The 22,375-nt window shown below is 46.3% G+C and overlaps 2 protein-coding genes across 3 annotated transcripts; both read left to right on the forward strand.

Annotated features, from left to right (window-relative positions):
- The first annotated feature begins 461 nt into the window (after positions 1 to 461).
- cusr (Copper-only SOD repeat protein) lies at positions 462 to 11,284 on the forward strand. 2 transcript variants are annotated; one of them, XM_076167308.1, is made up of 10 exons: positions 462 to 781; positions 1,912 to 3,985; positions 4,492 to 4,591; positions 5,896 to 5,976; positions 6,370 to 6,471; positions 6,637 to 6,769; positions 7,326 to 7,440; positions 7,877 to 7,998; positions 9,914 to 9,994; positions 10,213 to 10,800. In XM_076167308.1, exons 1-10 carry the CDS (start codon positions 742 to 744, stop codon positions 10,296 to 10,298), a joined length of 2,934 nt encoding a protein of 977 aa, XP_076023423.1. In that variant the 5' UTR covers positions 462 to 741; the 3' UTR covers positions 10,299 to 10,800. The 2 variants fall into 2 exon arrangements, with proteins under 2 accessions (XP_076023423.1, XP_076023422.1); XM_076167307.1 differs by lacking the exon at positions 10,213 to 10,800 and adding an exon at positions 10,807 to 11,284 and having other exon boundaries at positions 464 to 781.
- A 598-nt stretch (positions 11,285 to 11,882) lies between these two features.
- Positions 11,883 to 21,089, forward strand: xpnpep1 (X-prolyl aminopeptidase (aminopeptidase P) 1, soluble). The gene is made up of 20 exons (XM_076167320.1): positions 11,883 to 12,092; positions 13,777 to 13,901; positions 14,257 to 14,320; positions 14,840 to 14,944; positions 15,069 to 15,161; positions 15,328 to 15,471; positions 15,594 to 15,689; positions 16,548 to 16,629; positions 17,435 to 17,645; positions 17,915 to 18,004; positions 18,092 to 18,142; positions 18,439 to 18,497; positions 18,760 to 18,837; positions 18,973 to 19,044; positions 19,210 to 19,270; positions 19,409 to 19,478; positions 19,848 to 20,021; positions 20,188 to 20,264; positions 20,608 to 20,706; positions 20,834 to 21,089. Exons 2-20 carry the CDS (start codon positions 13,785 to 13,787, stop codon positions 20,951 to 20,953), a joined length of 1,863 nt encoding a protein of 620 aa, XP_076023435.1. The 5' UTR covers positions 11,883 to 12,092; positions 13,777 to 13,784; the 3' UTR covers positions 20,954 to 21,089.
- The last annotated feature ends 1,286 nt before the right edge of the window (positions 21,090 to 22,375 follow it).

Consider the following 22,375-nt stretch of genomic DNA (forward strand, 5'->3'; position numbering starts at 1 on the left):
TGGTACAGCTGTTTCCTCTCCGTCCCTTTCCTCTTTGTTTGGGTCCCATGTCTCCTCATCCTCACTGTGTGAAGATCAACATTTTTCCTTATTAGAGCAAGACAAATATTTGACTTGTTCAGTCTTGGAAGAGGCATGAGACACAACCTGTTTCTATTACAAGTCATCTTGATTTATGTGCTTTAATTTGACCCTCCTATCTGGGAGTGGACTGATTGATTCTGTGATCATCTCGCTGCATTCATGGAGAATCTTTGTTATTACTCACGACGACTACGACTACAACCTTACTCACTTCTTAGATTTAGTAATAGTGAACACAATGACTTGCAACCTTATTTTTTTGCTTGGTCCAAACACAGTGGGGGCGGTCCACCTCCACCTCCACCTCCGCTGGGCTCAGATCCTCATCCTCCTCCCTCCCCTACCTGCACCCACAAGACACTGTTGTCCCGTCGACCAATCACAGGCTCACACAGACAGTCGAGCCAGTCTGTGGCTGAGGGAGAGGAGCACAAGGGAGTCTGCACACTTCACTGAACACACACTTAAACATAGGACATAGACACATAGACACACACACACACACAACACACACACAGCCCGTGTCATTTTACTCTCTTGAGAATTCATCTAAAGCTGAACTGTTTTCAGGCTTTTAAGTTAAATCTCCTTCAGTTACCATTTGCATGTTTCAGAACAGTTCTCCTTCTTTCTCTAAATACACGTTTATCTGCCAACATGTGCCTCCTTACAGTCGCCCTGCTGTTTTCATTGCTTGGTGAGTATTATCTGATTTTTCTATTCTAGTATTGGATTGATTGGACTGTTATCCTGTATTATGCCTCGGTCGTCTCATGCATGATGTGCAAATACACACAGGCCTTAGAGGAGCTGACAGACTGCAGCCGTCAGATGACTTGATTAGTTCTCCTTTAAGGTTAAAGTGCTCATTAGAGAGATCAGCTGATGTTGTATTTAGTCGCAGACCCTCAGGGTAAAGTTCACCAGGTTTGGCTCAAACCTTTTGTCTTTGTTTCCTGTTCACGCCGGAGACTTTTAATCATAAAGAAATAGAAATCTGCTCGTCGATGTGAGGATGATGCTGCAATTTGATTCTAAACATGCACACGGGAAAAACAGGAAAATACAGTCTGTGTATCTGCATATGTCAGTCCCTCATGCCTGTATCCTTTTTGGCATTCGTGTTAAATTACTCAGGTAAACAGATAAGTTGGCAGACTCTGTTATGTCTGTTATCCTGCCAAGTGTGTACTGATCTAAAATCATTTAAGCATCTGACAGTAATCCAGCAGTTCAATGCAAATGCACTATGAATACTTGCCTGGTATTGTATGTTTGGATGTTTGTTACTGATTCCATCTTCAATCAGAGCATGACTCAGATGAAGCATGAGGTTTACACACAAAGGTATAACAGGAAAAATATTTCAAAGACAAACTGTGATCACAAAGTTCATATCTGATGTCGTGATGTCGTGCCGGGCCTTGTCTCAGCTGTTGTATTGCGTATCTTCCTCTTATGTTACACGATGTCGTCTCTCTTTGTAATTGACCTTATTCCTCTCGTACTCATTTCATTCCTTTGATTTGCTGCTTCCATGGTTTCCCCCATTTTTTAGAGCATTATTAATATCATCCTGGGCTTTGGGTTGGATCAGGAGCCGTGTTGCCCGTTGCCTGTGAAGAAAAAAAAAAAAAAAAAAAAAAAAAAAAAAATTACTCATTACCGGCTTGTGTGTGTCACATTGTCACATTGTCACATTGTCACATTGTTGTGTGACACACAACAATGTGACAATGTGTGTGATACTGGGCTTCACGCATAAACTTTATGCCCCTGTATGTGTGTGTGTTTTAATCTCCGCCTCCTCATCGCCTTCCTTTATAGATTCCTTTTCCTGCGTTCAATTTCTGGCACATCTGAACATGGGTGGAGTCACGGGGACGGTGACGTTTGACAGCAGCGTCCAGACAGCTACGCTCAACGTGTCCGGTGCCGGAGACTGCCCGTCAGTCAAATTGTCCCTCAGCCAGTTCCCTGTCATGTACGGCCATTTTGCTCAGCCCTGCTCCGAGGCAAACGTGGGCTCAAGCGTGTTCAGCTTTGCGGCCGACCCCGCCTCGAAATCGGCCATTAACGTGTCGAGCCTGTTTCAGCAAAGGCCGAACCTCGACGACTTCTCTCTGACCCTAGAAGCTTGTAATGGCACAAAAGTGTGTACAGCTGTCAGTCGAGGTCAAACATCCATGACATATCAGGCTAGATTCACCGGGCGGGTTGCAGGAAATGTTTATATCCGGCTTGACAGCAACGCAACCACGCCCAGGCTTCTCACAGACTTGGTCACTATCGGTCAGATCAACGCCTCACAGACTAACATCACTCTCAGCGCCTCTGTGAGCACGGCCGCAAGCTGTGCTGTTTTCCTGGGAAGCTTAGATCCCTCGTCTTTGATCCATCTGGGTGTCGTAACGGTCGGGACGCCTCCACAACCTGTGAAGTCCCGTCTGGACCCAAACAGCATCAATGGCAACATCTTCTTTCTCCTCTACCGCGCTGGCTCAGATTACAAATGCGCTCAGGTGTACGCTGTGCCGGAGAAGCAGGTGAGCGCCGTTGTTGACATGAGAGGAATCAAAGGATTCTTCCGCTTCCGACAGGCTTCCCCATTTGATGTGACAGAGCTGAGGGTAAACCTGAGTAACTTACAGAGCAGAGTGGGTCCGTTCCACGTTCACCACTTCCCTGTGCCATCACTTCACTTTACAAGCATGTGTTCAAACAATAACGTTGGCGGTCACTGGAATCCGTTTGGACTCAAAGTGAGCGATCCAACCTATCCTAAAGTGCCCGGGTCCACACATGACATGTATGAGATTGGCGACCTCAGCACCAAGCACATGTCCCTCCAAGGTCAAAACCAGACGGACGCGGTCTTCACAGACTTCAACCTCCCTCTGTTTGGATCAAACAGCATCGTAGGTCGATCTGTTGTGATCCACCTGTTAGACGGTAGCAGGTTTGTGTGCTCCAGCATCGGTTACCCCGGGGAGGTGATAGTGGCCCAGGCCAAGTTTCGGAGGCACGTTGTGGGCGAGATCTGGTTTACCCAGCTGAAGGACCACCCTCTGTCTGATGTCTCTATCTTCGTGAATTTGGCATACGGGAATCCCACAGCGGCCGCAACCACAAACCACAACTGGCACGTTCACACTTACCCCATCAGCTCAGAGAGTGACAATGATGCAAAGCGCTGCAGCTCAACAGGGGGTCACTGGAACCCCTATAATGTCAGCACAGGAGACAGCTATGCCCTCTCCTGTGACCCAGCCCTGCCATTGGCCTGTGAAGTTGGCGACCTCTCCAGCAAATGCGGCACCATCAACCTCAGCCCCAGAGTGGGCACGGTGGAAGCAAAGAACTTCTTCACCGATATCACGTCTTGGTTGCCGGGGTCAGGCATGATCGGGCGTTCTGTCGTCATCCATAAAGCGGATCGAGGTATGTCAAGGATCGCTTGTGCCAATATTACCCTTGTCCGAGTTCCTAAGGCAAGTTTGGGGCGCTGGTTCGGCCAAGGCACATCCACGGGTCAGGTGCGGTTCTCCCAGTCTGTCCCACTGGGCCCCACAGTTATAAACGTGTCCCTGATGAACTTGGACTCCTTGGCTGGGGGTTACCATGTTCACATACTACCAGTCAAAGCCGGCGTCCCTCTGCCGTGTTCCAACGCAAACATCTTGGGCCACTTCAACCCCTTGGCATGGAACACGTCTCTCTCCCCTGCTCCTGGAACCGGCACCGTGGACCAGTATGAGATCGGAGACATCAGCGGGAAGTTTGGGATGCTGAATGGTCTGAACCAATATGAGGCGGTGCTCATGGACCCACAGATGCCACTCAGAGGGTCGTCCAGCATAGAGGGGAGGTCGGTGGTGCTTCACTACAAAAACGGATCAAGGTCAGGACGTGTGTGTGTGTGTGGGTGTGGGTGTGGGTGTGGGTGGGTGTGTGTGACTCAATTGTTTGGTTTAGTTAATTACTGCTTCTATTAGAGAATAACAAGTCTCTGACGCGGCAACATCAAACGTTTTCTCTCCTTAACGATCCGACGTGTTCTCTCCATCTTTCTGCTGAGATTAGCTTCATCACAGCTTCATCACGTTTAAGTACACGTGACACGCTGAGGCCGTTCACTCATTCCTCACAGAAACTTTGTACAGCATGTAACATGTTTAGTTGTGAGACATGGTGACTAATTCTTCTCTGTCTGCTCTTGAGGTTTCTTATCATAATAATAATAATAGTAATAGTAATAGTATCTTCTTTCTTGCAAAATGAGTCAGCAAAATCTTTAGAAATCCTGGAGGATCCTTCAGAGGGATTGTTTATCATTGCTTCGGCTCATCTCTCGTGTGTGTGTGTGTGTGTGTGTGTGTGTGTGTGTGTAATCTGTGTTCACTACAGAATGCAGTGTGCCACCATCTCAGCTGACACAAATACAGATGGACATTGGATTGTAGCCAGGGCTGATTACAGGAACGCGGTGTTTGGGACGATCACACTGGTAAGAAGCTGACAGCCTCTCAGTATTTGTCAGAGTTGTTTTAAAATGTATGTAGTTTATAAACACTGAATAGGATTCCGGCTGGTTGTGGTCGTCTGTCGGGTAATCCACGCTGGGCCAGTGTGTACATGAGTTATATGACATTATTATGATTATTATTCTTATATCTATCACTCTGAACTGAGCACTGTGTGGATTCCATCAAGCTTGAGTTTGACTTCAGTGCCTTGATGTAACTCTGTGGTGCTTCCTGTCCCCTGACCTGACAGGTTGAGAAAGGTTCAGCTTGAGTTTAGGCCGTTACTTTGCTCACATCAGCAATTACTCTAATCTCAACACTTTTTATTGCACAAGTTGAAGTTGCCAAATCAGGTCAATGTCAAAACATATTTGGCCAAGCAGCCAACACGTTATGAGCCAAAGTGTGATGCAGTGTGTAGCCTGTTCAGCAGCACAGAGGACTTGTGGTCCGCAGAGAATAATCTCCAAGATTAAACATTAATAATCTTTGTCTTCAGCATGTTGACCCGTTAATCTCTACATCCTGAATCGTCTCCTGAGCTTAAAGCCTGAGAGGTTGCAGAACTCCCTTCTCTCTCGAAAACAGCCACGAAACACAAATGAGGATTTTTCTCTTTCTAACTGGGAGCCAAGCTGCCACAAAAACATGACGGAGCCTTGATGCTGTGTGGGGCAGAGCGTGAATTCATTACGCCTGTGACGGGCGGAGCAGGGAGCGAGGGGAAGCTGGGCCGTCACCAGTAGCTTAGCTTAGCGTCCGCGTGCTGGCTAGTGGAACCTACAGGCCCCGGTAAACTATGAAGCTGGCCAAGGGAACAGCTGTGTGTGTCAGCCGCACTGCAGACGCCCCATACTGAGCTCTGCACCTCCTCCATGCAGAAGAGCGCCGCATATCTGCCCAGGCGCCGTGTTATCATGGAGGGAGAGACAGTCTTCTCTCCTCTGCTAACTCTGCTGAGGTCGACTGAACAGACTGCTTGTAGCTCTGACCTCTCAGGAAGACAACTACAATCCAAACCCAGGGAGCTCATACCTCCACCAAGGCTGAACAGCCCTCTAATAACGACTTCCTCAATGACAACAGGTTACTGACAAGATCATGATGCCCCACTGACAAACCAACAACTGCTCCCAAAGTTATTGAACAAATGAAATTGCTGTTGTCATAGTGACTAATGTTTTATTTTTTGCATAACTAATGAGAGCATGTGTCCAAGTAGAAGTAGAACTAGAGCATGTGAATGTGTTTACCTGACAGAATGTGTGTGTGTGTCTCTCCTCAGCGTCAGCAGGTGTTTCCTGATGGGAGCAGCAGTGACGTCACACTGGATGTGGACTTAACTGCATCAATTTCATCAAGACTTGTAAATATGAACAGCGCTCATACACACACACCTCATCAAACTAGTTCCTTTATAGCATTTACCTGCTGTTTGTTTTCATGTATGCATTACCTATTTAAACACACAATGACACAATGAAGAGAAATGAGGGGAATTTGAACTCTTAGGTGAAGTGGAACGTGCAAAGTTATGAGGAAACCTGACGGATGAAAAAGATAAACACAGCATGTGAACCCCCATGACCACGCTGTTAAACTCAGACAGGAGCAGCTTGTCGGCTGTCCTGCTCGTCTGTCAGCGTGCATCCAGCAGGCTGCACTGATTGACAGGCTGACAAATCTGAGCATCCCCACCTCACTCCCACCCCCACACTCAAAATGGGAACTCGAGATTGTGTTCTCTTCCTCCCTGCAGATTGATAACCTGTCCTTGTTCATCATGAGCGGCAGTTCAGCAAACAGCAGCCAGTGTACCGGTCTGGGAGCCACTTACAATCCCTTCAACATGACATCTATGGTGAGACTGCAGCGCCCCCGGTCTCTTGGCTTTGGCTGAGGCCCGAGGACCACGATCTAGTGCTCAAGCCGTCAAATTGCCAGGGACTCTTTTAAATCATCACAAGCCTCAAAATACTTAAATCACACAGCTAGAATCACTTCATTATTTCTATTCTCCTTTCAGAGCAGCAGCTGCTCTCGTGACAACCAGCTGAGCTGTGTGGTCGGGGAAATAAGCGCCCGGCTCGGCATGGTGAGCCAGAGCAACAGACATGTGCTCACAGACTGCATCATCCAGCTGGCAGGGGACAACACAGGTACAACACACACCAGCTCTCTTCATCTTCAAGGGGGAAAGAACAAAATGACAAAAACCCACATTTAAGATCAATCTGACCTCAATGTTTCACTCATTTGTGGAGGTTGGTTCTTTTTGCGTCACTTAACAAACACACAGCCACTGAAGAAACAAACACAGAACAGAACCAAACACAACTTTCTTCATCGTACAACAACGTTTGGTACACAACTCCAGTGATGAAGCTAAAGATCTGACAAAACCAAACATGACCGAAACAAAAATGACTTCTAATAAATTCATCTTTCAACTTTCACACATTTTAAAATGCCTTATAAATGTGCAAAGTATTTAAGAGCTTTATTTCTAAATTAAAATGTGACTTAATCTGCTATTTGTCTGAACAATCTGAACAATTTTTTTAATATTTGTGTCAGGAAAAGTCACATTTGTGGAAAATGTTGTAAATATTATCAGAGAAAGTTGACATTTAACAAGTAATTTAGTTATTTAAACATTGAAAATTAAAGACTGATGTGGCTTAAATGTGTGTTTGTGTGTCTCTGTGGTTTCAGCGATCCTCAGATCTTTGCTGCTGAAGAACGGATCGAGTGATGTGGAGTGTGCCGACATCGCCCCGGTGTCGCCCTCAGCAGAGCAGACCTTTCCCAGGGTGCCTTCCTTCAGCCGGTGACCCTTTAACACTGTTTACACTTTCATTTGATTCAATCTCTTCCATTGTTGTCTGCGTAATAGCTTGTTGTGTTGTGCTAAAACAATTACTTAAACTCCTCAACATAACTGAAGTAGTTTCTAAATGTTTTATAGTATAAGACAGTCCGTCTTAACAGAAACAAACCTTGAATTGTAATAAAGTCTTTTGATGTAGTGACAAAGGTCAAATGTTTCGTTAAAACGCTAAAAGTGAATGTGTTTGTTTCTTTGTATTAAATAAAATCCCAATCCTTATTAGTCATTGATCAGCATCATTAAATTTAATTGGTTCAATCATTTTAATACACTGTTTATATCCTTTTAAGAGCATAAGATTAAAATTAAAAACAGCACAAATACAGAGAAAGAAAATTCTACAATTTGTTTTAAACATTTACATTTCTCCCGGCAGCTACGACTTCCGTAGGAGGGTCTCTAATGTCCTACAGATGTCCATGTCCAGAGTGACCATCCTGTCCGAGTCTTCCCTCCCAGCAGCCAGCAAGTGCCAGCGGGTCCAGTTTGTGATCTCTGGTATGTTTGCTGCTTCATTATGAATGAAACACTTTCATTATAGATGGGTACAGTTTGAGACGAAAGGCTGAGTTATGATCCGAGCGGGATGAATGAAGCCAGACAACAAGGGGAGATTCATTCATATTAGAGTCAGAAGCAGGCAGAAGCTCCAGGCGACAAACTGAGCCGGTGAATGAAAGTAAACTAGAGGTCAATGAAGAGAGCATACCTCCACCAAGGCAGAACTCTGATTTCACATTGACTTCTCCCATTATAATTCCTAACCGTAACTTCTTCTGGATTGATTTCCATATCTGGAATTTCGTCAAAACCAATTTTGTTCCACAGAATCATTCATGCACAGCGATACATGTGAGCCCAGTGTATACTTTAGATCAGATCTGGGTCATTATCTGCTGGATTTAGTCATGTATAATTAGGGGCATAGTTGATGTCTCTACCCAGAAATAGAGCTTCACGGCCTACAAGAGCAGTCTCTTCATCAGGATGTATTGAGTCATCGGCAGAGAACAACACATCAGTTATGTTGTTCGTACAGTATGAAGACAAAGACAAGCAGTGTAATGTTTTATGACTCTAAATGTCAATCAAACTCCAGTCTGTGTTCAGATAACACCTGCTTGGCAAAGGAATAGATTAGATATAGATTAGATTACAACAGATTTATGCCCACAATTGCATGTGAGTTTGTTTCCTCTTTTGTGAATGTTGACATCCTCACATCTCGTATCTGATCTGTCCAACATGGAAGCTGAATCAATCATGCTCAGGTCAAAATAAGGTTTGGTAGTGTCAACCAAAGTTTATCATTGTAAAGCTTCACAAAAGTGGAGGGATTGAATTGAATTTGTGTGATGTTTGTGTGGTGTTGTGTGATGGCTGTGATCATGTTTTCATATGGAAAAGAAAGATTGAAGAAGCCAAAGAGTAGATTTGACAAAGAAACTGTTCCGTGTTGTGTGTCAAGCCTGGATTCTTCACTTTCTTCACTTCATACACACATATACATCTGACTCAGGGAATTGACTGCCTTCTATGTTAGTTCTTTTCCAGCCTGGTCATCTTCTTCCTGGCTGTGACCAGGCTGTGTTATCTGGACACACAGCCATTGAGAATCTTCAGAGAACCGGAATAATTGCTGAGTAACCCGAAGCTCCAGTTGAAGTGTCCGTTTGTCTCATTTTCAGTCCCAGAAGGGAACAGAAGAGCGTCTGCACAGAGCGTTCACACAGTATGGCATAGGACAGGCATTTATGTGGAGAGTTGTAATACCCCAGACAGCCATCTTTATTATGATTATGGGTGTGGCAATAAACACACAGCTGGTAGAAAGCACACCGGGATATGTCACCCCTGGGAATGTCAAGCCTCCTTTGTGAGAACTGTTATTACGTTTGTTTGGCTCAGACAAAAGCACGTATCGTACAATCAAACCCGTTCGAGCATCCAGCTGAAACCCAAACAAACATTTGATGGAATGTTAAAGAAAGTGCAAAGAAGCAGCGTCTCAGGTTCAGCTCAGGGTTTCTCAGTCAACAGGATGAATGAAGTTCGAGAACGAGCCACAGCAGCTGGTTGGCACATTTTCAATGACAGGAAAGTTGCAAAGTGGCCGGATATACAAACACGGAGGCGGTCTGGGAAGTACAAGTGCTTGGGAATGATGGAGACTCCCGGCATGAGGGAGCAAAATGAATGGATGAGAGGATGCTGCGACGAGGTGGATACAGAGTATGTGGGGAGATGTGTGATGGAGTTTGAGCAAAGGGTCAGGGGGAGGAGGAGGAGGAGGAGGAGGAGGAGGAGGGAAGGTTGAACAGGGTTTTGGCTGGATGGCTGATCAGCAGTATGATGGAGCCCTCGGCCCCTGCTCCCAAAACTGAGTTCTCTCATTATGTGTTGTGTCTTAAAGGGGACGTCAGCAAGGAACTCCTGCAGTCAGTCAAAACCAGTAAGATGATGGGACCGTTTCAAGAGTCTGCAACATGCACAAGTAAGTACAAACTGTGCTGTAAGTGTAACTGGAAAAGACAGGATGAAAAAGAGGCGTTTGTGTGTGGGGGGGTATGGAAAACAAGATGTCTACGGTGGATTGATTCTCCTTCATCAACCTCTAGATATGATAAAATCATCATTCATAAATGGATTGTACAACACTTTCAAAGCGCTTTACAATGACCTCACGTTCACCCATTCATACACTGATGGCAGGAACAAACCATGCAAGGGTTCAGTGTCTCGCTCCACAACACGTCGGCAGGCTCTCTAAGAGGAGCCCGGAACCTTCCCACCCCTAGAAGACCGCTCTACCACCAACCGAGCCATGCCGCCCGTTTAAACAGGCCTGAAGAAGAGTCCAGGTCAATGACACTGCTGGCCAATCCACCATATTAGTTTTTCATGAGCTCTGGGACCAAAGGCTTCTAACTCTGGACCCCATTTTCCAAGCTGTAAGTCATAATTTCCCCGTCAACGATTCCGACATTCCAAGTCCGAGCTTTCTCTGACCTGCGTCGGCCAGGAAACACGGCAGGGTGAGATAAGCTGGACTCTCTGCATGCAAAGTGAACACCCGGACCGTCGCTGGAGCTTTTTAATCACACAGCACAACCAATCAGAGGAGGAGACACCGCGTTCACAGCAGTCCTCATTTCAAGATGTATATTAGTCTAACAAACCATTGATTCCATGGTTACCGATTGCTTTCTGATCACGTTATTGCTTCAATCTAAATAATTGATGAGCATTTTTTTTCCCTTTTTGCCATCATAACCTGTGTAAAACATTTTGTGTTGGTGTCCTCAGCGAGCGCAGGTCCTCCTCTGGTGGCAGCAAGGTTCCTTATCGGCCTGATGTGTGCTGCAGCCTGTCTGCTGACGTCTACGTCACACCTCTGACTCACACACCACACCACACACATACAGACCCAGCATCACCAGTGGGAAAACATGGATCATCCGATTGTACAGTCTTTATGAAATGTTTCCCACCAAAGTGAGGATTGAGATTACTGCCATTCCCGGTACGACATCTGTCAATCATTACAAATCCTGTCAGTTTAACATCTGTTGATTTGTTGATTCAATGTTCATTGTATTCTTCATATAAGCTTCTTCATTACTCCACAACAGAGGTTACATACATATTACACGGCTGTACAGATTTGCTATCCAGAGAGTTTGTTTGATGATGTATTTGCATAACTCCATGTTTCCATGTCAACTTTTGTGTACTGTAAATATCTGGAGAATCCTGTGAATAAAACACAATAATATTTGTATGACTCGTGGTGATAATCAATGACAAAACCTCACTTCATCCGGCTTTACACCTGTGACCACCTCAGCTCAGCTTATAGACGTCTGTACAGTGTGTAGAATACTGTAACAGCACAGGAATACTGTAGTGTAACAGAAGAGATACTGGACAAATATGGGCAGAGGTGACTGAGGGGTTAAAAGCTAAAGAATATCTAAGAATGGTTGTACTGGTATCTTCCTGTGTGTGTCTGTGTGTGTGTGTGTAACCCTGAAAAGATTAGTAAAAAAAACAAACAAATGAATGAAAAAGTATAAAATTATTGTTTCCATCTCGTTTTCAAACCATTGCCAAGTTTACCATCAACCAGCCATGATCCTTTGAGCTCTTTAAACCTGTTAATAAACAAGTAACACAAACTGTCGCTGATCTCATTAACTACGGTATAAGTACATATTAATAAATCAATACAGATATAGGAATCCATTTTATCTGCATCATAATGATTGACTGTTATTCTATAATTCTACCTCAGACTTGTGAGACGCACTTGTTCTGTGACGGTTTGTCCGAATATTAAACAGCAGAGAGGCGCGTCCGGTTTCCTCTGCGTCTACTGGAGGAAACTACAGTCACGTGACGAGAAACGTCAACACAGCAATGGCAGCCTCCGGTTGTATAAATTAACACACGTTTCCAGGCTACAAAAAAACAAAAACAAAGCCTCGTTTTTAACGCAAGCGTCGCGTTTCCACGGACGAATCCCCTCGTGTGTGTGCAGCCTCTCCTCCGCGGCGTGTGGGCGAACTTCTCAGCGAGCTAAAGGCGCCCTGGTGAGTAAACAGATGGGACCGCGAACCGGATGGGACGGAGTCTCAGTCAGAGAAAGTGATGGCTTCAATGTTCGCTCCGTCAAATGAAACACGAGCTTAAAGCGCGTAATAAATGTTATATTAATAAACAATATGTTTGCAAACTTAGTAGGCCTCCTATCTGGGTGCTACCACACCCACCACACACACCAGCTGCGAGACCGTGAATCCATCACGGCTGTGTTATTGTTATTGTGCTCTGCGCGGAAGAAAACAACCACGTTTACTCTGTAAAATGTCCGCCATGAAACTAAATCTGTGTAGTTTTGCGATTTCTCACAAAACATCATCATAGCATTCTTTCTAACATTCACAATATGAATATATATATATATATATGTAACATATTCAATATGACTGACTCAGCTGCGGCCAACTTGTAAACATCAGTCGTATGCAGAGCGTCAGCGAATGCGCGAGCAAGCCGATGTGGAATGCCGCGACCCGATTGGTTGATTTGCGGCAGTCGGAGCTCAGCGATGAAGAAGCCAGCGACGTCATTGGATGGATTATATAGCAGCGAATCACTGAGGTGGCAAGAGATGCGATACTGGATTTATTTTATACAAAGACACATCAAACAAACGTTTTTATTCGAGATACTTCATACTTGATAATTGATTAATGAAATAATAATAATAAAAAATTCAAAAACACGTTAACCTTTTCGTAGTGTTGTAACGAAGCATTTATTGCGCAATCTGTGGACGTTACAGATCTAGATAGACCTAAAGTGTGTGTATATGTTTTAAAATGTGGTTCTGATAATAGTGTATGTAAAGTAAAAGTATGATATACTTATATATAATATAATTTATAAAACAATATAAAATATAAGCTTTAATTGTGCATTTTAACATCAAACCTCTAAGCCATATCTATAAATGTTGGTTCGTTGGTTCAGTTTTGTTGTTTTTATACAAAGATTTCAAAGATATAACCAAGGTGAATCTTCATTTTATTCTAATTATAATCTTAGCTTGTTTTATTTTATCTCACTACTCTTATTTCTTGTTTACAGCTGTCACATGTGTGTATCTATGTGTGTGTGTGTACATGTATGTGTGTCAATACAAGGAGCACCATTCATGCAGCTGCCTCCAATTGCCAATTTTCAAAGAATGTGCAGTTTTAATTTTTAATGGCATTAGCAAATTATAGACGTAGGAGACATGAGTGGACGAACCCAAGCACCTTGTGGCCTCTGAACTTCCCTGCTGGGTCAACCTGTTGCTCACTGCAGGCAATTAGACTCCTCTCTTAATGTTTAACCTGAATCGAGGCTCAGCTGCGTCATCAGCAGGTTATAGCAGGTTAAAGATCCAGCTTTAACTTGTGACTTTGAGCTCCACGTTAGCAGACAGGTAGGCTACAGCCCCGTCACCTGAAGGCAGCATGGGCTCCCTAGACTCAGGTAATCTAAAGAGGATTACTGCGGCTTTTAAAATAACAATGAGGAGACGACACGCTCTAAGGGATCTAAAGTGATGTTTTTAGTGATTTAGTAGATTTCTTTTACATTGCTATTGTCTCGGTCTGGTGGTCAAACTTGTTCAGCCTGATTTGGAAAAGTTTCAGTTTTAGACACACATCATCTACCTACCTCTAATTTTATGTGTGACCTATTTGTTTCCTGTCTCCTCAGACACGGCCATGTCTCCAAAGATCACAGGAGAGCTGCTCAGGCAGCTTCGCCACGCTATGAGGAACTGTAAATATTTCTCTCAGCCCGTACAGGCCTACATCGTCCCCTCTGGAGACGCACACCAGGTAAGTGGACACACACACGCACACACACAGATACACCCCCATGGCCAGAAGTGCATGGACACCTGCATCTAAGAGCCTGAACCTGAAATTCTGAACAGTGCTCCCAGTCGGGTCCCTGAAGTTGTAATTGGTGCGACTGCTTGTGTGTTTTGCTCACTAATGTGTTTGTGTGACCTTCACTGTAATTGTTGCCCCTCTGCCTGCTCTTCCTCCCCCCCCCCCTCCAAGTGAGAGTCAGACGTGAGAAGAGCGCTGAAGGTGGCCTGAGCCGCTGGATGGCCACTCTGCGCTGATTGTTAATGAAGCTGATCTCTCCGTACGTCATCGCCCCTCTCACGCTCTCCCTTTGTTTCAGAGCGAATACATCGCGCCGTGCGACTGCAGGCGAGAGTTCGTCTGCGGGTTCAACGGCTCCGCAGGTACGCTTGTGTTCTTCGAGCCTGACTGTGGAAGGATATGTGTGTAAAGCTTCTTCCACGTGTGTGTCTGTTGTGGGAATGTGTCCCTTTCACCTGTACAGAACAAAAGCCTCTTTCCCACTGCTCTGTTAGCTGAAACACACTCTCACACTGTTAGTTTTCAGTGCTGTAATATCCAGGAAATGATTAACCAGGTTATTACACGAGCACGGCCATGTTGGTAGTTCTGCAGCAATCAAACAACAATGGAGACTGAAATGTGTATGAACCTGGCACAGATCAAAGAAAGCTTTCACTGAGCAACGGCTAGATTATGGGATCGTAAATCAATTCAGGCATGGAAATGTTTTAGCCAGAGTAAGCAAGCATGCATGACTGGCCTCAGACCGACAACTACGCCTAATCACATTTCTGCCTTAATCACATGCTGCAATCACAGCACCCACACATAATAATGAAATAATAATGATAATATATGTGTGTGTGTGTGTGTGTGTGTGTGTGTGTGTGTGTGTGCAGGAACGGCTATCGTCACAGAGCAACATGCTGCCATGTGGACTGACGGGAGGTACTTCCTGCAGGCCAGCCAGCAGATGGACAACAACTGGACCGTGATGAAGATGGGTAACGGCCCACTTGTTGCCTCCGTTGTGCTTAAAGACATAAGCATTTACAGTCGATCGTCTTTAAAGCACATTTGATCAAAAGCGTGTCACGGATGAATGTCTGACCACCTTGTGTGCTGCAGGGCTGAAGGAGACGCCCTCTCAGGAGGACTGGCTGATCAGCGTCCTGCCAGAGAACTCCAAGGTGGGAGTGGATCCTTGGATCATAGCAGCTGGTGAGTTATGATCCTGTTATCGTCCTGTGGAGCAGCACTACACCACACACACATGTGTGACCTTAAAACTGTCCTAAATCTGTCTTGTTAAAATAGATTTATACACTTTCCCCCGTAATATCTTTGTCAATCGTCAATGAAAACGTTCCATTTAATTGTGCATCAGACCAGTGGAAGACCATGTCCAAGGCCCTGAAAAGCGCAGGCCACTCTCTCGTGGCCGTGCAGGAAAACCTGATCGATGTGGTTTGGACCGACCGCCCCGAAAGGCCCAGCACACAGCTCCGCACTCTGGGGCTGCAGTACACGGGTCAGTGCGCCATGCTACCATGCTACCATGCTACCATGTTACCATGTTACCATGTTACCATATTTCGGGTTATTTTAGAGCTGGGTTATGTTCAGGTTTTGATGGTCCCTGTCTTCCTGCAGGTTTGTCCTGGCACGATAAGATCACAGTGCTGCGAGCCAAGATGACAGAGAGGAAAGTCACATGGTTCGTTGCCACGGCGCTGGACGAGATTGCATGTACGGGTGATTTCTTTGCTTTTTTCCCTTTTTTTTGTTAGCAGTACAGATGAGTGTAATTACCTCAGCCAAGGGGGCAATCACACGTGTTTATTGGTGCGTCTGCTGGACTGGCAGCAGGGACGGAGCATGGATGAAACGTGTCCACAGGAGTCTCATGAGGTTTGGTGGAGGAAGGAGCGGCTGATTAGGATTTCATGGAAATCCAGAAGCAGCAAATACAAAAGAACGTTGGAAAAAAGATTTTCCCACCCATTTTTCCCACAATTCAGTGCTTCACTTCTATACAAATTCTATCATTCATTTTTTAAAGTATATTACCAGTTTTGTCTTTATTTCTTTATTAACCCCGACATGTTAAGCATCCTGCTGGCGTCAGAGCCGTTGCGTAAGTCCATCTGGATTCACGATCACGATCCAAGGACCCCAGGGTGTCCCTCTAGATGCCTGTTGGAGCACCTTGTTAACCGGCCCTAATGAGCTCTTGCCGCTGATTGTTCAGTCTGAGAGTTCCGTGTTAATTAGAGCAACAATGATTTGGATGATTTTGATTGCCATCGGGTCACATTTGGACGAGAGGAGTTGAATGGGCATTAAGCTGAAGGGGAGTCGCCCATAAAGGAGGGCGGAGAGTCTGTTCATAACATTGATACTTCATACAAACTCATTTGGGTTTTATGTATCATTTCTTTTCCATTCTGTTTACCGTTTGGGGGAAATTCCCATCTTGGCTGCTCAACTTTTCCTCTTTTCCCACTTGTTAGTTTTTAATAACAAATCAATATAAGGTTGCCCAGATGAGGAGGTTCACTTCCAGATCTGATCTCATGTTCCGACCTCACTGTTTCCTCTCTGCAGGGATCTTCAACCTTCGCGGCGCAGACATCGAGTATAACCCTGTGTTCTTTGCTTACGCCATAGTGGGGATGAACTCCATCAGGTAAAGGCCAGCACAGGCCATACACACAGGACATACACACAGGACATACACACACAGGGCATACACACACAGGCCATACACACAGGACATACACACACAGGACATACACACACAGGCCATACACACAGGACATACACACACAGGACATACACACACAGCCCATACACACAGGACATACACACAGGACATACACACAGGACATACACATAGGACATACACACACAGCCCATACACACAGCCCATACACACAGCCCATACACACAGGAAATACACACACAGCCCATACACACAGGACATACACACAGGACATACACACAGGACATACACATAGGACATACACACACAGCCCATACACACAGCCCATACACACAGCCCATACACACAGGACATACACACCCAGCCCATACACACACAGCCAATACACACAGGACATACACACAGGACATACACACACAGCCCATACACACAGGACATACACACAGGACATACACACACACACACACACACACACACACACACACACACACACACACACACAGACACACTGCAGCACACACAGTCCAGTACTGTAACACACAACAGTGGATCAAACTAATACTGCTGTTAAATTTACAGAAATGTGGATTAAGGTGCATTGTCAACGTACAAGTACACTAAAAATCCGATCAATTGAATGAAGGAAGAGAAGAAAAGGATCAGAACAGTTCTTAAAAACATTGTAATGCAGCTTTAATGCTTGATGCTCATCTCTTAAGCTCACATGTGGAGTGAATACACACTCTGAAGTGTCCTTCTCCCCCTGCAGGCTGTTCTTGGACCTGAAGCGATTCTCGGACGCCGCAGTGAGGGAGCACCTGCAGCTGGACGCTCCCAGCAAGCCCGAGTTCAGCATCCAGACGTTCCCCTACGAGTCGGTCTACACCGAGCTCCAGGCCGTCTGCGCCGCGCTCGGCCCCAAGGACAAAGTCTGGATCTGTGACAAGGCCAGCTGTGCCCTCACTCAGGTCATCCCCAAGGTGAGGAGCTGCCCTCTGTCTGACTCCTGACCTCCTTACGAACTTACACTTCTCCCTCTGTGTTTCCCTCAAGTTGGAATGATGGCAACACCCGTATCATCTTGCCCCGTAGCAGCATTGTTATATCATTTCCTTAAGTTCACGTTACTTTCTCATGTCCCAGCGTTTCCCCAGTGTCACTGTTGAGTGAAACATCAGTTGCATTGTTGCCACAGAGGTGGAACAAACACGCGACACACTCCACCTTACATGACCCTGATTTCTTCCAGGCTCACAGCTCTCCGATTCCCTACACTCCACTTTGCCTGGCCAAGGCTGTCAAGAACGCCACAGAGATCCAGGGCATGAAAATGGCCCACGTAAGAACTTCACTACAGCTCACGATCCTAATGACCTTCTGACACCTTCACACTCTTTAACCCACCGCCCGTTTCTCCCACCAACAGATCAAGGATGCAGTTGCTCTTTGTGAACTCTTTGCTTGGTTGGAGAAGGAGGTATGTTCACCTTTTTGATAAGAAAAGACCTCCAGTCGGTTTAGATTGTTAGGTTGATGAGTTTGATTTTAGAGTTTCTGAGAGCGTCGTCTTCTTCTACTTCATGATCTACTTCTTCTGCATCCAACATCCTTTGACATTCACTCTGATAGACATCTACACAGATAAAAGTCATGGTTTTGCTTAAGATTGAACTGAGGTCTGGCGTCTGTAGCTTCATTCCCACAGCTCTCGTTACGCCCGAGCTGCAGGCTGTGTTTACATTTCTGCTGAGTGCTGCTGTTGTCGTGTTTTAGATTCCGAAAGGCAACGTGACTGAGATCTCTGCCGCCGATAAAGCCGAGGAGTTCCGCAGGTGCGTCTCTTCCTTGTTTATCCAACGATGAAGGTGATAATCGTGCTCTGATGTCCAATGCTGTTTTAGTTTGTGTGTATTCTTGACCCACGTCTCCCCCTGCTGGCCATGGAAGGGATCACTCACTGTGTGTCTGCTGCCTGCTGGAAAGGAAGAACTATAGACGATTCTTCATTTGACGTTATTCCCAGTAGCGTTGGAAACATTCAGCTTATTCTCTTTTAGCGAGCTTCTTCTTCTACCTCTTGTTTGTCTTCTCCAGTCAGCAGAAAGAATTTGTGGGTCTCAGCTTCCCCACCATCTCCAGCGTCGGGCCCAACGGAGCCATCATCCATTACAGGTGAGAAACAGACAAACAGTGTGTGTGTGTGTGTGTGTGTGTGTGTGTGTGTGTGTGTCCGTCCTGTGGCTGTAAATACTTCACGTCTTTTTTTCTCCTCCTCCTCCTCCTCCTCCTCCGCCTCTTCTTCTGCAGACCGCTGCCTGAAACCAACAGAACTCTCTCCTTGACTGAAGTTTACCTGATCGACTCTGGAGCTCAGTACATGTGAGCTCAGCAGCTTTCTTCACACACAACAATGACACCAAGCAGGCTACAGTGCTGGAGGGACATGCTGCTCTTCATCCAGCACCTGTACTCATTATAATCACCAGTAATGTGACCGTTAGTGCTTGATACACAGTGGTGACGGTCTGTTTGTGTGTTTGGCAGTGATGGGACCACAGACGTCACCCGCACTGTGCACTTTGGGACGCCCTCTGCTTATGAGAAGGTGAAACGCTTTGACTGTCAATATCTGAGTCTGACCAGTCCTGTAAACGTTTCCAAAACACTGAGAATGGAGGCCGTATGGATATTTGTTGAGCTGATCCCAGCACTGTTCCCCTCTTCTCCTCTTCTCCCCGTGTAGGAATGCTTTACCTACGTGCTGAAGGGACACATCGCTGTCAGTGCTGCTGTGTTCCCCAACGGAACTAAAGGTGCAGTTACATCATATACAGTATAGGAGACATTTAAAATGCTCTATGATAAGAGTCACAAACACTTGACGTACTCTGCATTTAACCCATGGAGTATCAGGAGCATCTGTACATCTCACCTTACACAAAGAAGAGTTACAGAAGGACGAGGAACTAAATCTGCTTCATCAGATCTCTGTGGTCGAGATGAAGGAGGACGAAATTCAAGCACAGCAACATTTCTTGACTCGACCCTTGACTTCACCTTTGAATAGCGTTGTTTTGCAGTTGGATCCTAAGGCGTTAAGATACAAAGTATGACCTCTGCTCCCGCTCCCGCTCTCCTCCCTCCCTCCCTCCTCCCTCCTCCCTCCTCCCTCCTCTCCTCAGGACACCTGTTGGACTCGTTTGCCCGCTCGGCGCTGTGGCAGACGGGCCTGGACTACCTGCATGGCACGGGCCACGGCGTGGGCTGCTTCCTAAACGTCCACGAGGGGCCGTGCGGCATCAGCTACAAGACCTTTGCCGACGAGCCTCTGGAGGCTGGCATGATCATTAGCGATGGTACGCGCGTGTGTGTGTGTGTGTGTGTGTGTGTGTGTGTGTGTGTGTGTGTGTGTGTGTGTGTGTGTGTGTGTGTGTGTGTGTGTGTGTGGGTGTGTGTGTGTGTGTGGGTGGGTGGGTGTGTGTCTGCTACTTATCTGCATTTCACTTTGCTCCTTTCCTCTAGAGCCTGGATACTATGAGGACGGATCGTTCGGTGTTCGGATCGAAAACGTGGTCCTTGTTGTTCCAGCTAAGCCCAAAGTGAGTCCTGAGCTTCCACATTAACCCCTTGTGTGCTGGTGTCACTTCCTAACATGTATGGAACTTTTTGACAGCGGCTTTACATTTCCTCTCTGCTAAGCCTCTGTAAACCAGGACTGGGACTTCATCGTATCAACAACATAGAAGCAACATCGTATCTCACAGAGTGGATTATTTATTCACAATAGAAATGCATTAGTAAGCATTGTTTACACACAGCCGTATTCAGTCATGTGTCATATAATGTGACAGACGAGTCTCCTGGGAAAGGAAAGGTCTGTGTTGTTGTTGTTGTTTTGAGAAATCCGCTTTTACATTTTTGCCACTTTGTCTGCGTGTCCAGTACAACTACAGGAACCGAGGCAGCCTGACGTTCGAGCCGCTCACTCTGGTCCCCATCCAGGTGAAGATGATGGACACAGAGCTGCTCACTCAGGCAGAGGTGAGGACTTCATCAGCCACCGGTCCCACACAGGCCACGCCCCTTTGCGGCCAACAACATTATCTGCTAATTTTGAGATGCATTCATCCATTCTGCCTCCTGATCTCTCCTTTCCTCTCCCCCACAGCGCGATTGGGTGGACGAGTACCACAGGACGTGCAGGGAGGTGGTGGGCGGCGAGCTGGAGCGGCAGGGCCGTAAGGAGGCGCTGGCCTGGCTCATCAGAGAGACGCAGCCCATGGCCTGATCCGTGCTGTGGCTCCTCCCCCGCTGGAAGGCTGGTCTGCAGCGATCGGCCTGTTCCTCTCATCTCACTCCGTCTCTGCTTGTTTTATAAATTTGTCAACAGTTTTATGAAAAACCATTAAAATGACGTCATCGTTGCTGCTCTGTGTCTCCAGAATGTCTGAATATCTGATGGGGCTTCATCACCTCACTCACATCCACATGTAATCCTTCAAATCCTGAACCAAACCGTTCTTATTTAGAGGGTTTGGTCCACAGAGAGACGGTGGAGTCCAAACTCATCCAGGATAAACTTAAAGGTGGCAAACAAAACAAACATCAAAGTCAATAGAAACATTATAAATGACCGATCACCATGACGATATCTGGAGCTGTATGACGCTCACTTACCAGGTCCGGCGGCCTCATGGACCCTTGTGGACCCTGATGGACCCTAATAGGACCGGGTGAGTGATCGCCAAACATCTACTTTGAGTCTTACAACTTGTAAAGAAACTGGCCTCTACACACACTTCCACATGTGTGTGACAATGGTTCTAATGGTGTGGAGGAGTCGCTGGGCGCCCACCCCCTCAGCCTCACATCGCTGGAGCTGAACCCTGCACCCTCCTTTAAATCTGCATGTAGAAAATGGGAGGGTCCAGGATGACGCCGCTGTTTGGATCCTTGGCGTAATCCTCAAACGACAGAGGCACAGACGTGGTTTGCACTTTCTTGGCCTTCTTCTCCTCCTCCTCCTCCTCTTCCTCGTCCTCCAGTCCGATGGGCAGAGGGTTACTGTAGATGTAATAGATCTTGGAGTTGTCCTGTGCTGCCTCTGCTTTCCTGAAGAGTGCCAGAGGGTTGATGAAGCTGGTGGATCGCCTGACCGATCTGACGGCCACGGGGTCCGCCGGCTCCTCTCGGGTCACCGCGCTCTCATACACATGGGCTCTCTTTGACTGCCTGAGGAAAATAAATTCATTACTCTAATGAGCTCTGTGGAATGTCGACAGTGGTAACACACTGGAAACTGTGGAACAAGCCGTGGCTCTGTGCAGAAGACCACCTGGATGCTCCACAACACTCAACAAATGTGGAACGCAAGAAATGGAAAAATGGGTTTGGATGGTACTGCAACGCAACAATGAACTCTGAACCCTGTGACTGCAAACAGGGAACATCAGTGACTCCTACTGGTCAGTCAGCGGGCCTGCACTTGGCCCGTAACTGTCCCACATGTTGCACCGTACACAGGAAGCTTCCTTAGTGAGACTTTAAAGGTGGAGCACGTCATACAGTGTAAGTGCACAGAGGTTCACCTGGTGCGGTTGTAGCAGAGGATGATGCAGTACAGCGCCGTGAACATGAGGATACACAAGGCCAGAGCGATGAGGACCATGTTAAACACTTTGAACTCTGGGTAAAAAAAACAAACACATGA

The sequence above is a fragment of the Genypterus blacodes genome, unplaced genomic scaffold, assembly GCF_046128005.1.
Source record: "Genypterus blacodes isolate CSIRO-AG114 ecotype Tasmania unplaced genomic scaffold, CSIRO-AGI_Gbla_v1 ptg000157l_1, whole genome shotgun sequence".
Classification (NCBI taxonomy): domain Eukaryota; kingdom Metazoa; phylum Chordata; class Actinopteri; order Ophidiiformes; family Ophidiidae; genus Genypterus; species Genypterus blacodes.

Coding starts and splice junctions, on each gene's coding strand:
- cusr (XM_076167307.1), top strand. CDS start 742: ATGTGCCTCCTTACAGTCGCCCTGCTGTTTTCATTGCTTG. Junction 7,441..7,876: donor AGGGTGCCTTCCTTCAGCCG/GTGACCCTTTAA, acceptor TTCTCCCGGCAG/CTACGACTTCCGTAGGAGGG. Junction 7,999..9,913: donor GGTCCAGTTTGTGATCTCTG/GTATGTTTGCTG, acceptor TGTGTCTTAAAG/GGGACGTCAGCAAGGAACTC.
- xpnpep1 (XM_076167320.1), top strand. CDS start 13,785: ATGTCTCCAAAGATCACAGGAGAGCTGCTCAGGCAGCTTCGCCACGCT. Junction 18,838..18,972: donor GGAGCCATCATCCATTACAG/GTGAGAAACAGA, acceptor CTTCTTCTGCAG/ACCGCTGCCTGAAACCAACA. Junction 20,022..20,187: donor TGGCATGATCATTAGCGATG/GTACGCGCGTGT, acceptor CCTTTCCTCTAG/AGCCTGGATACTATGAGGAC.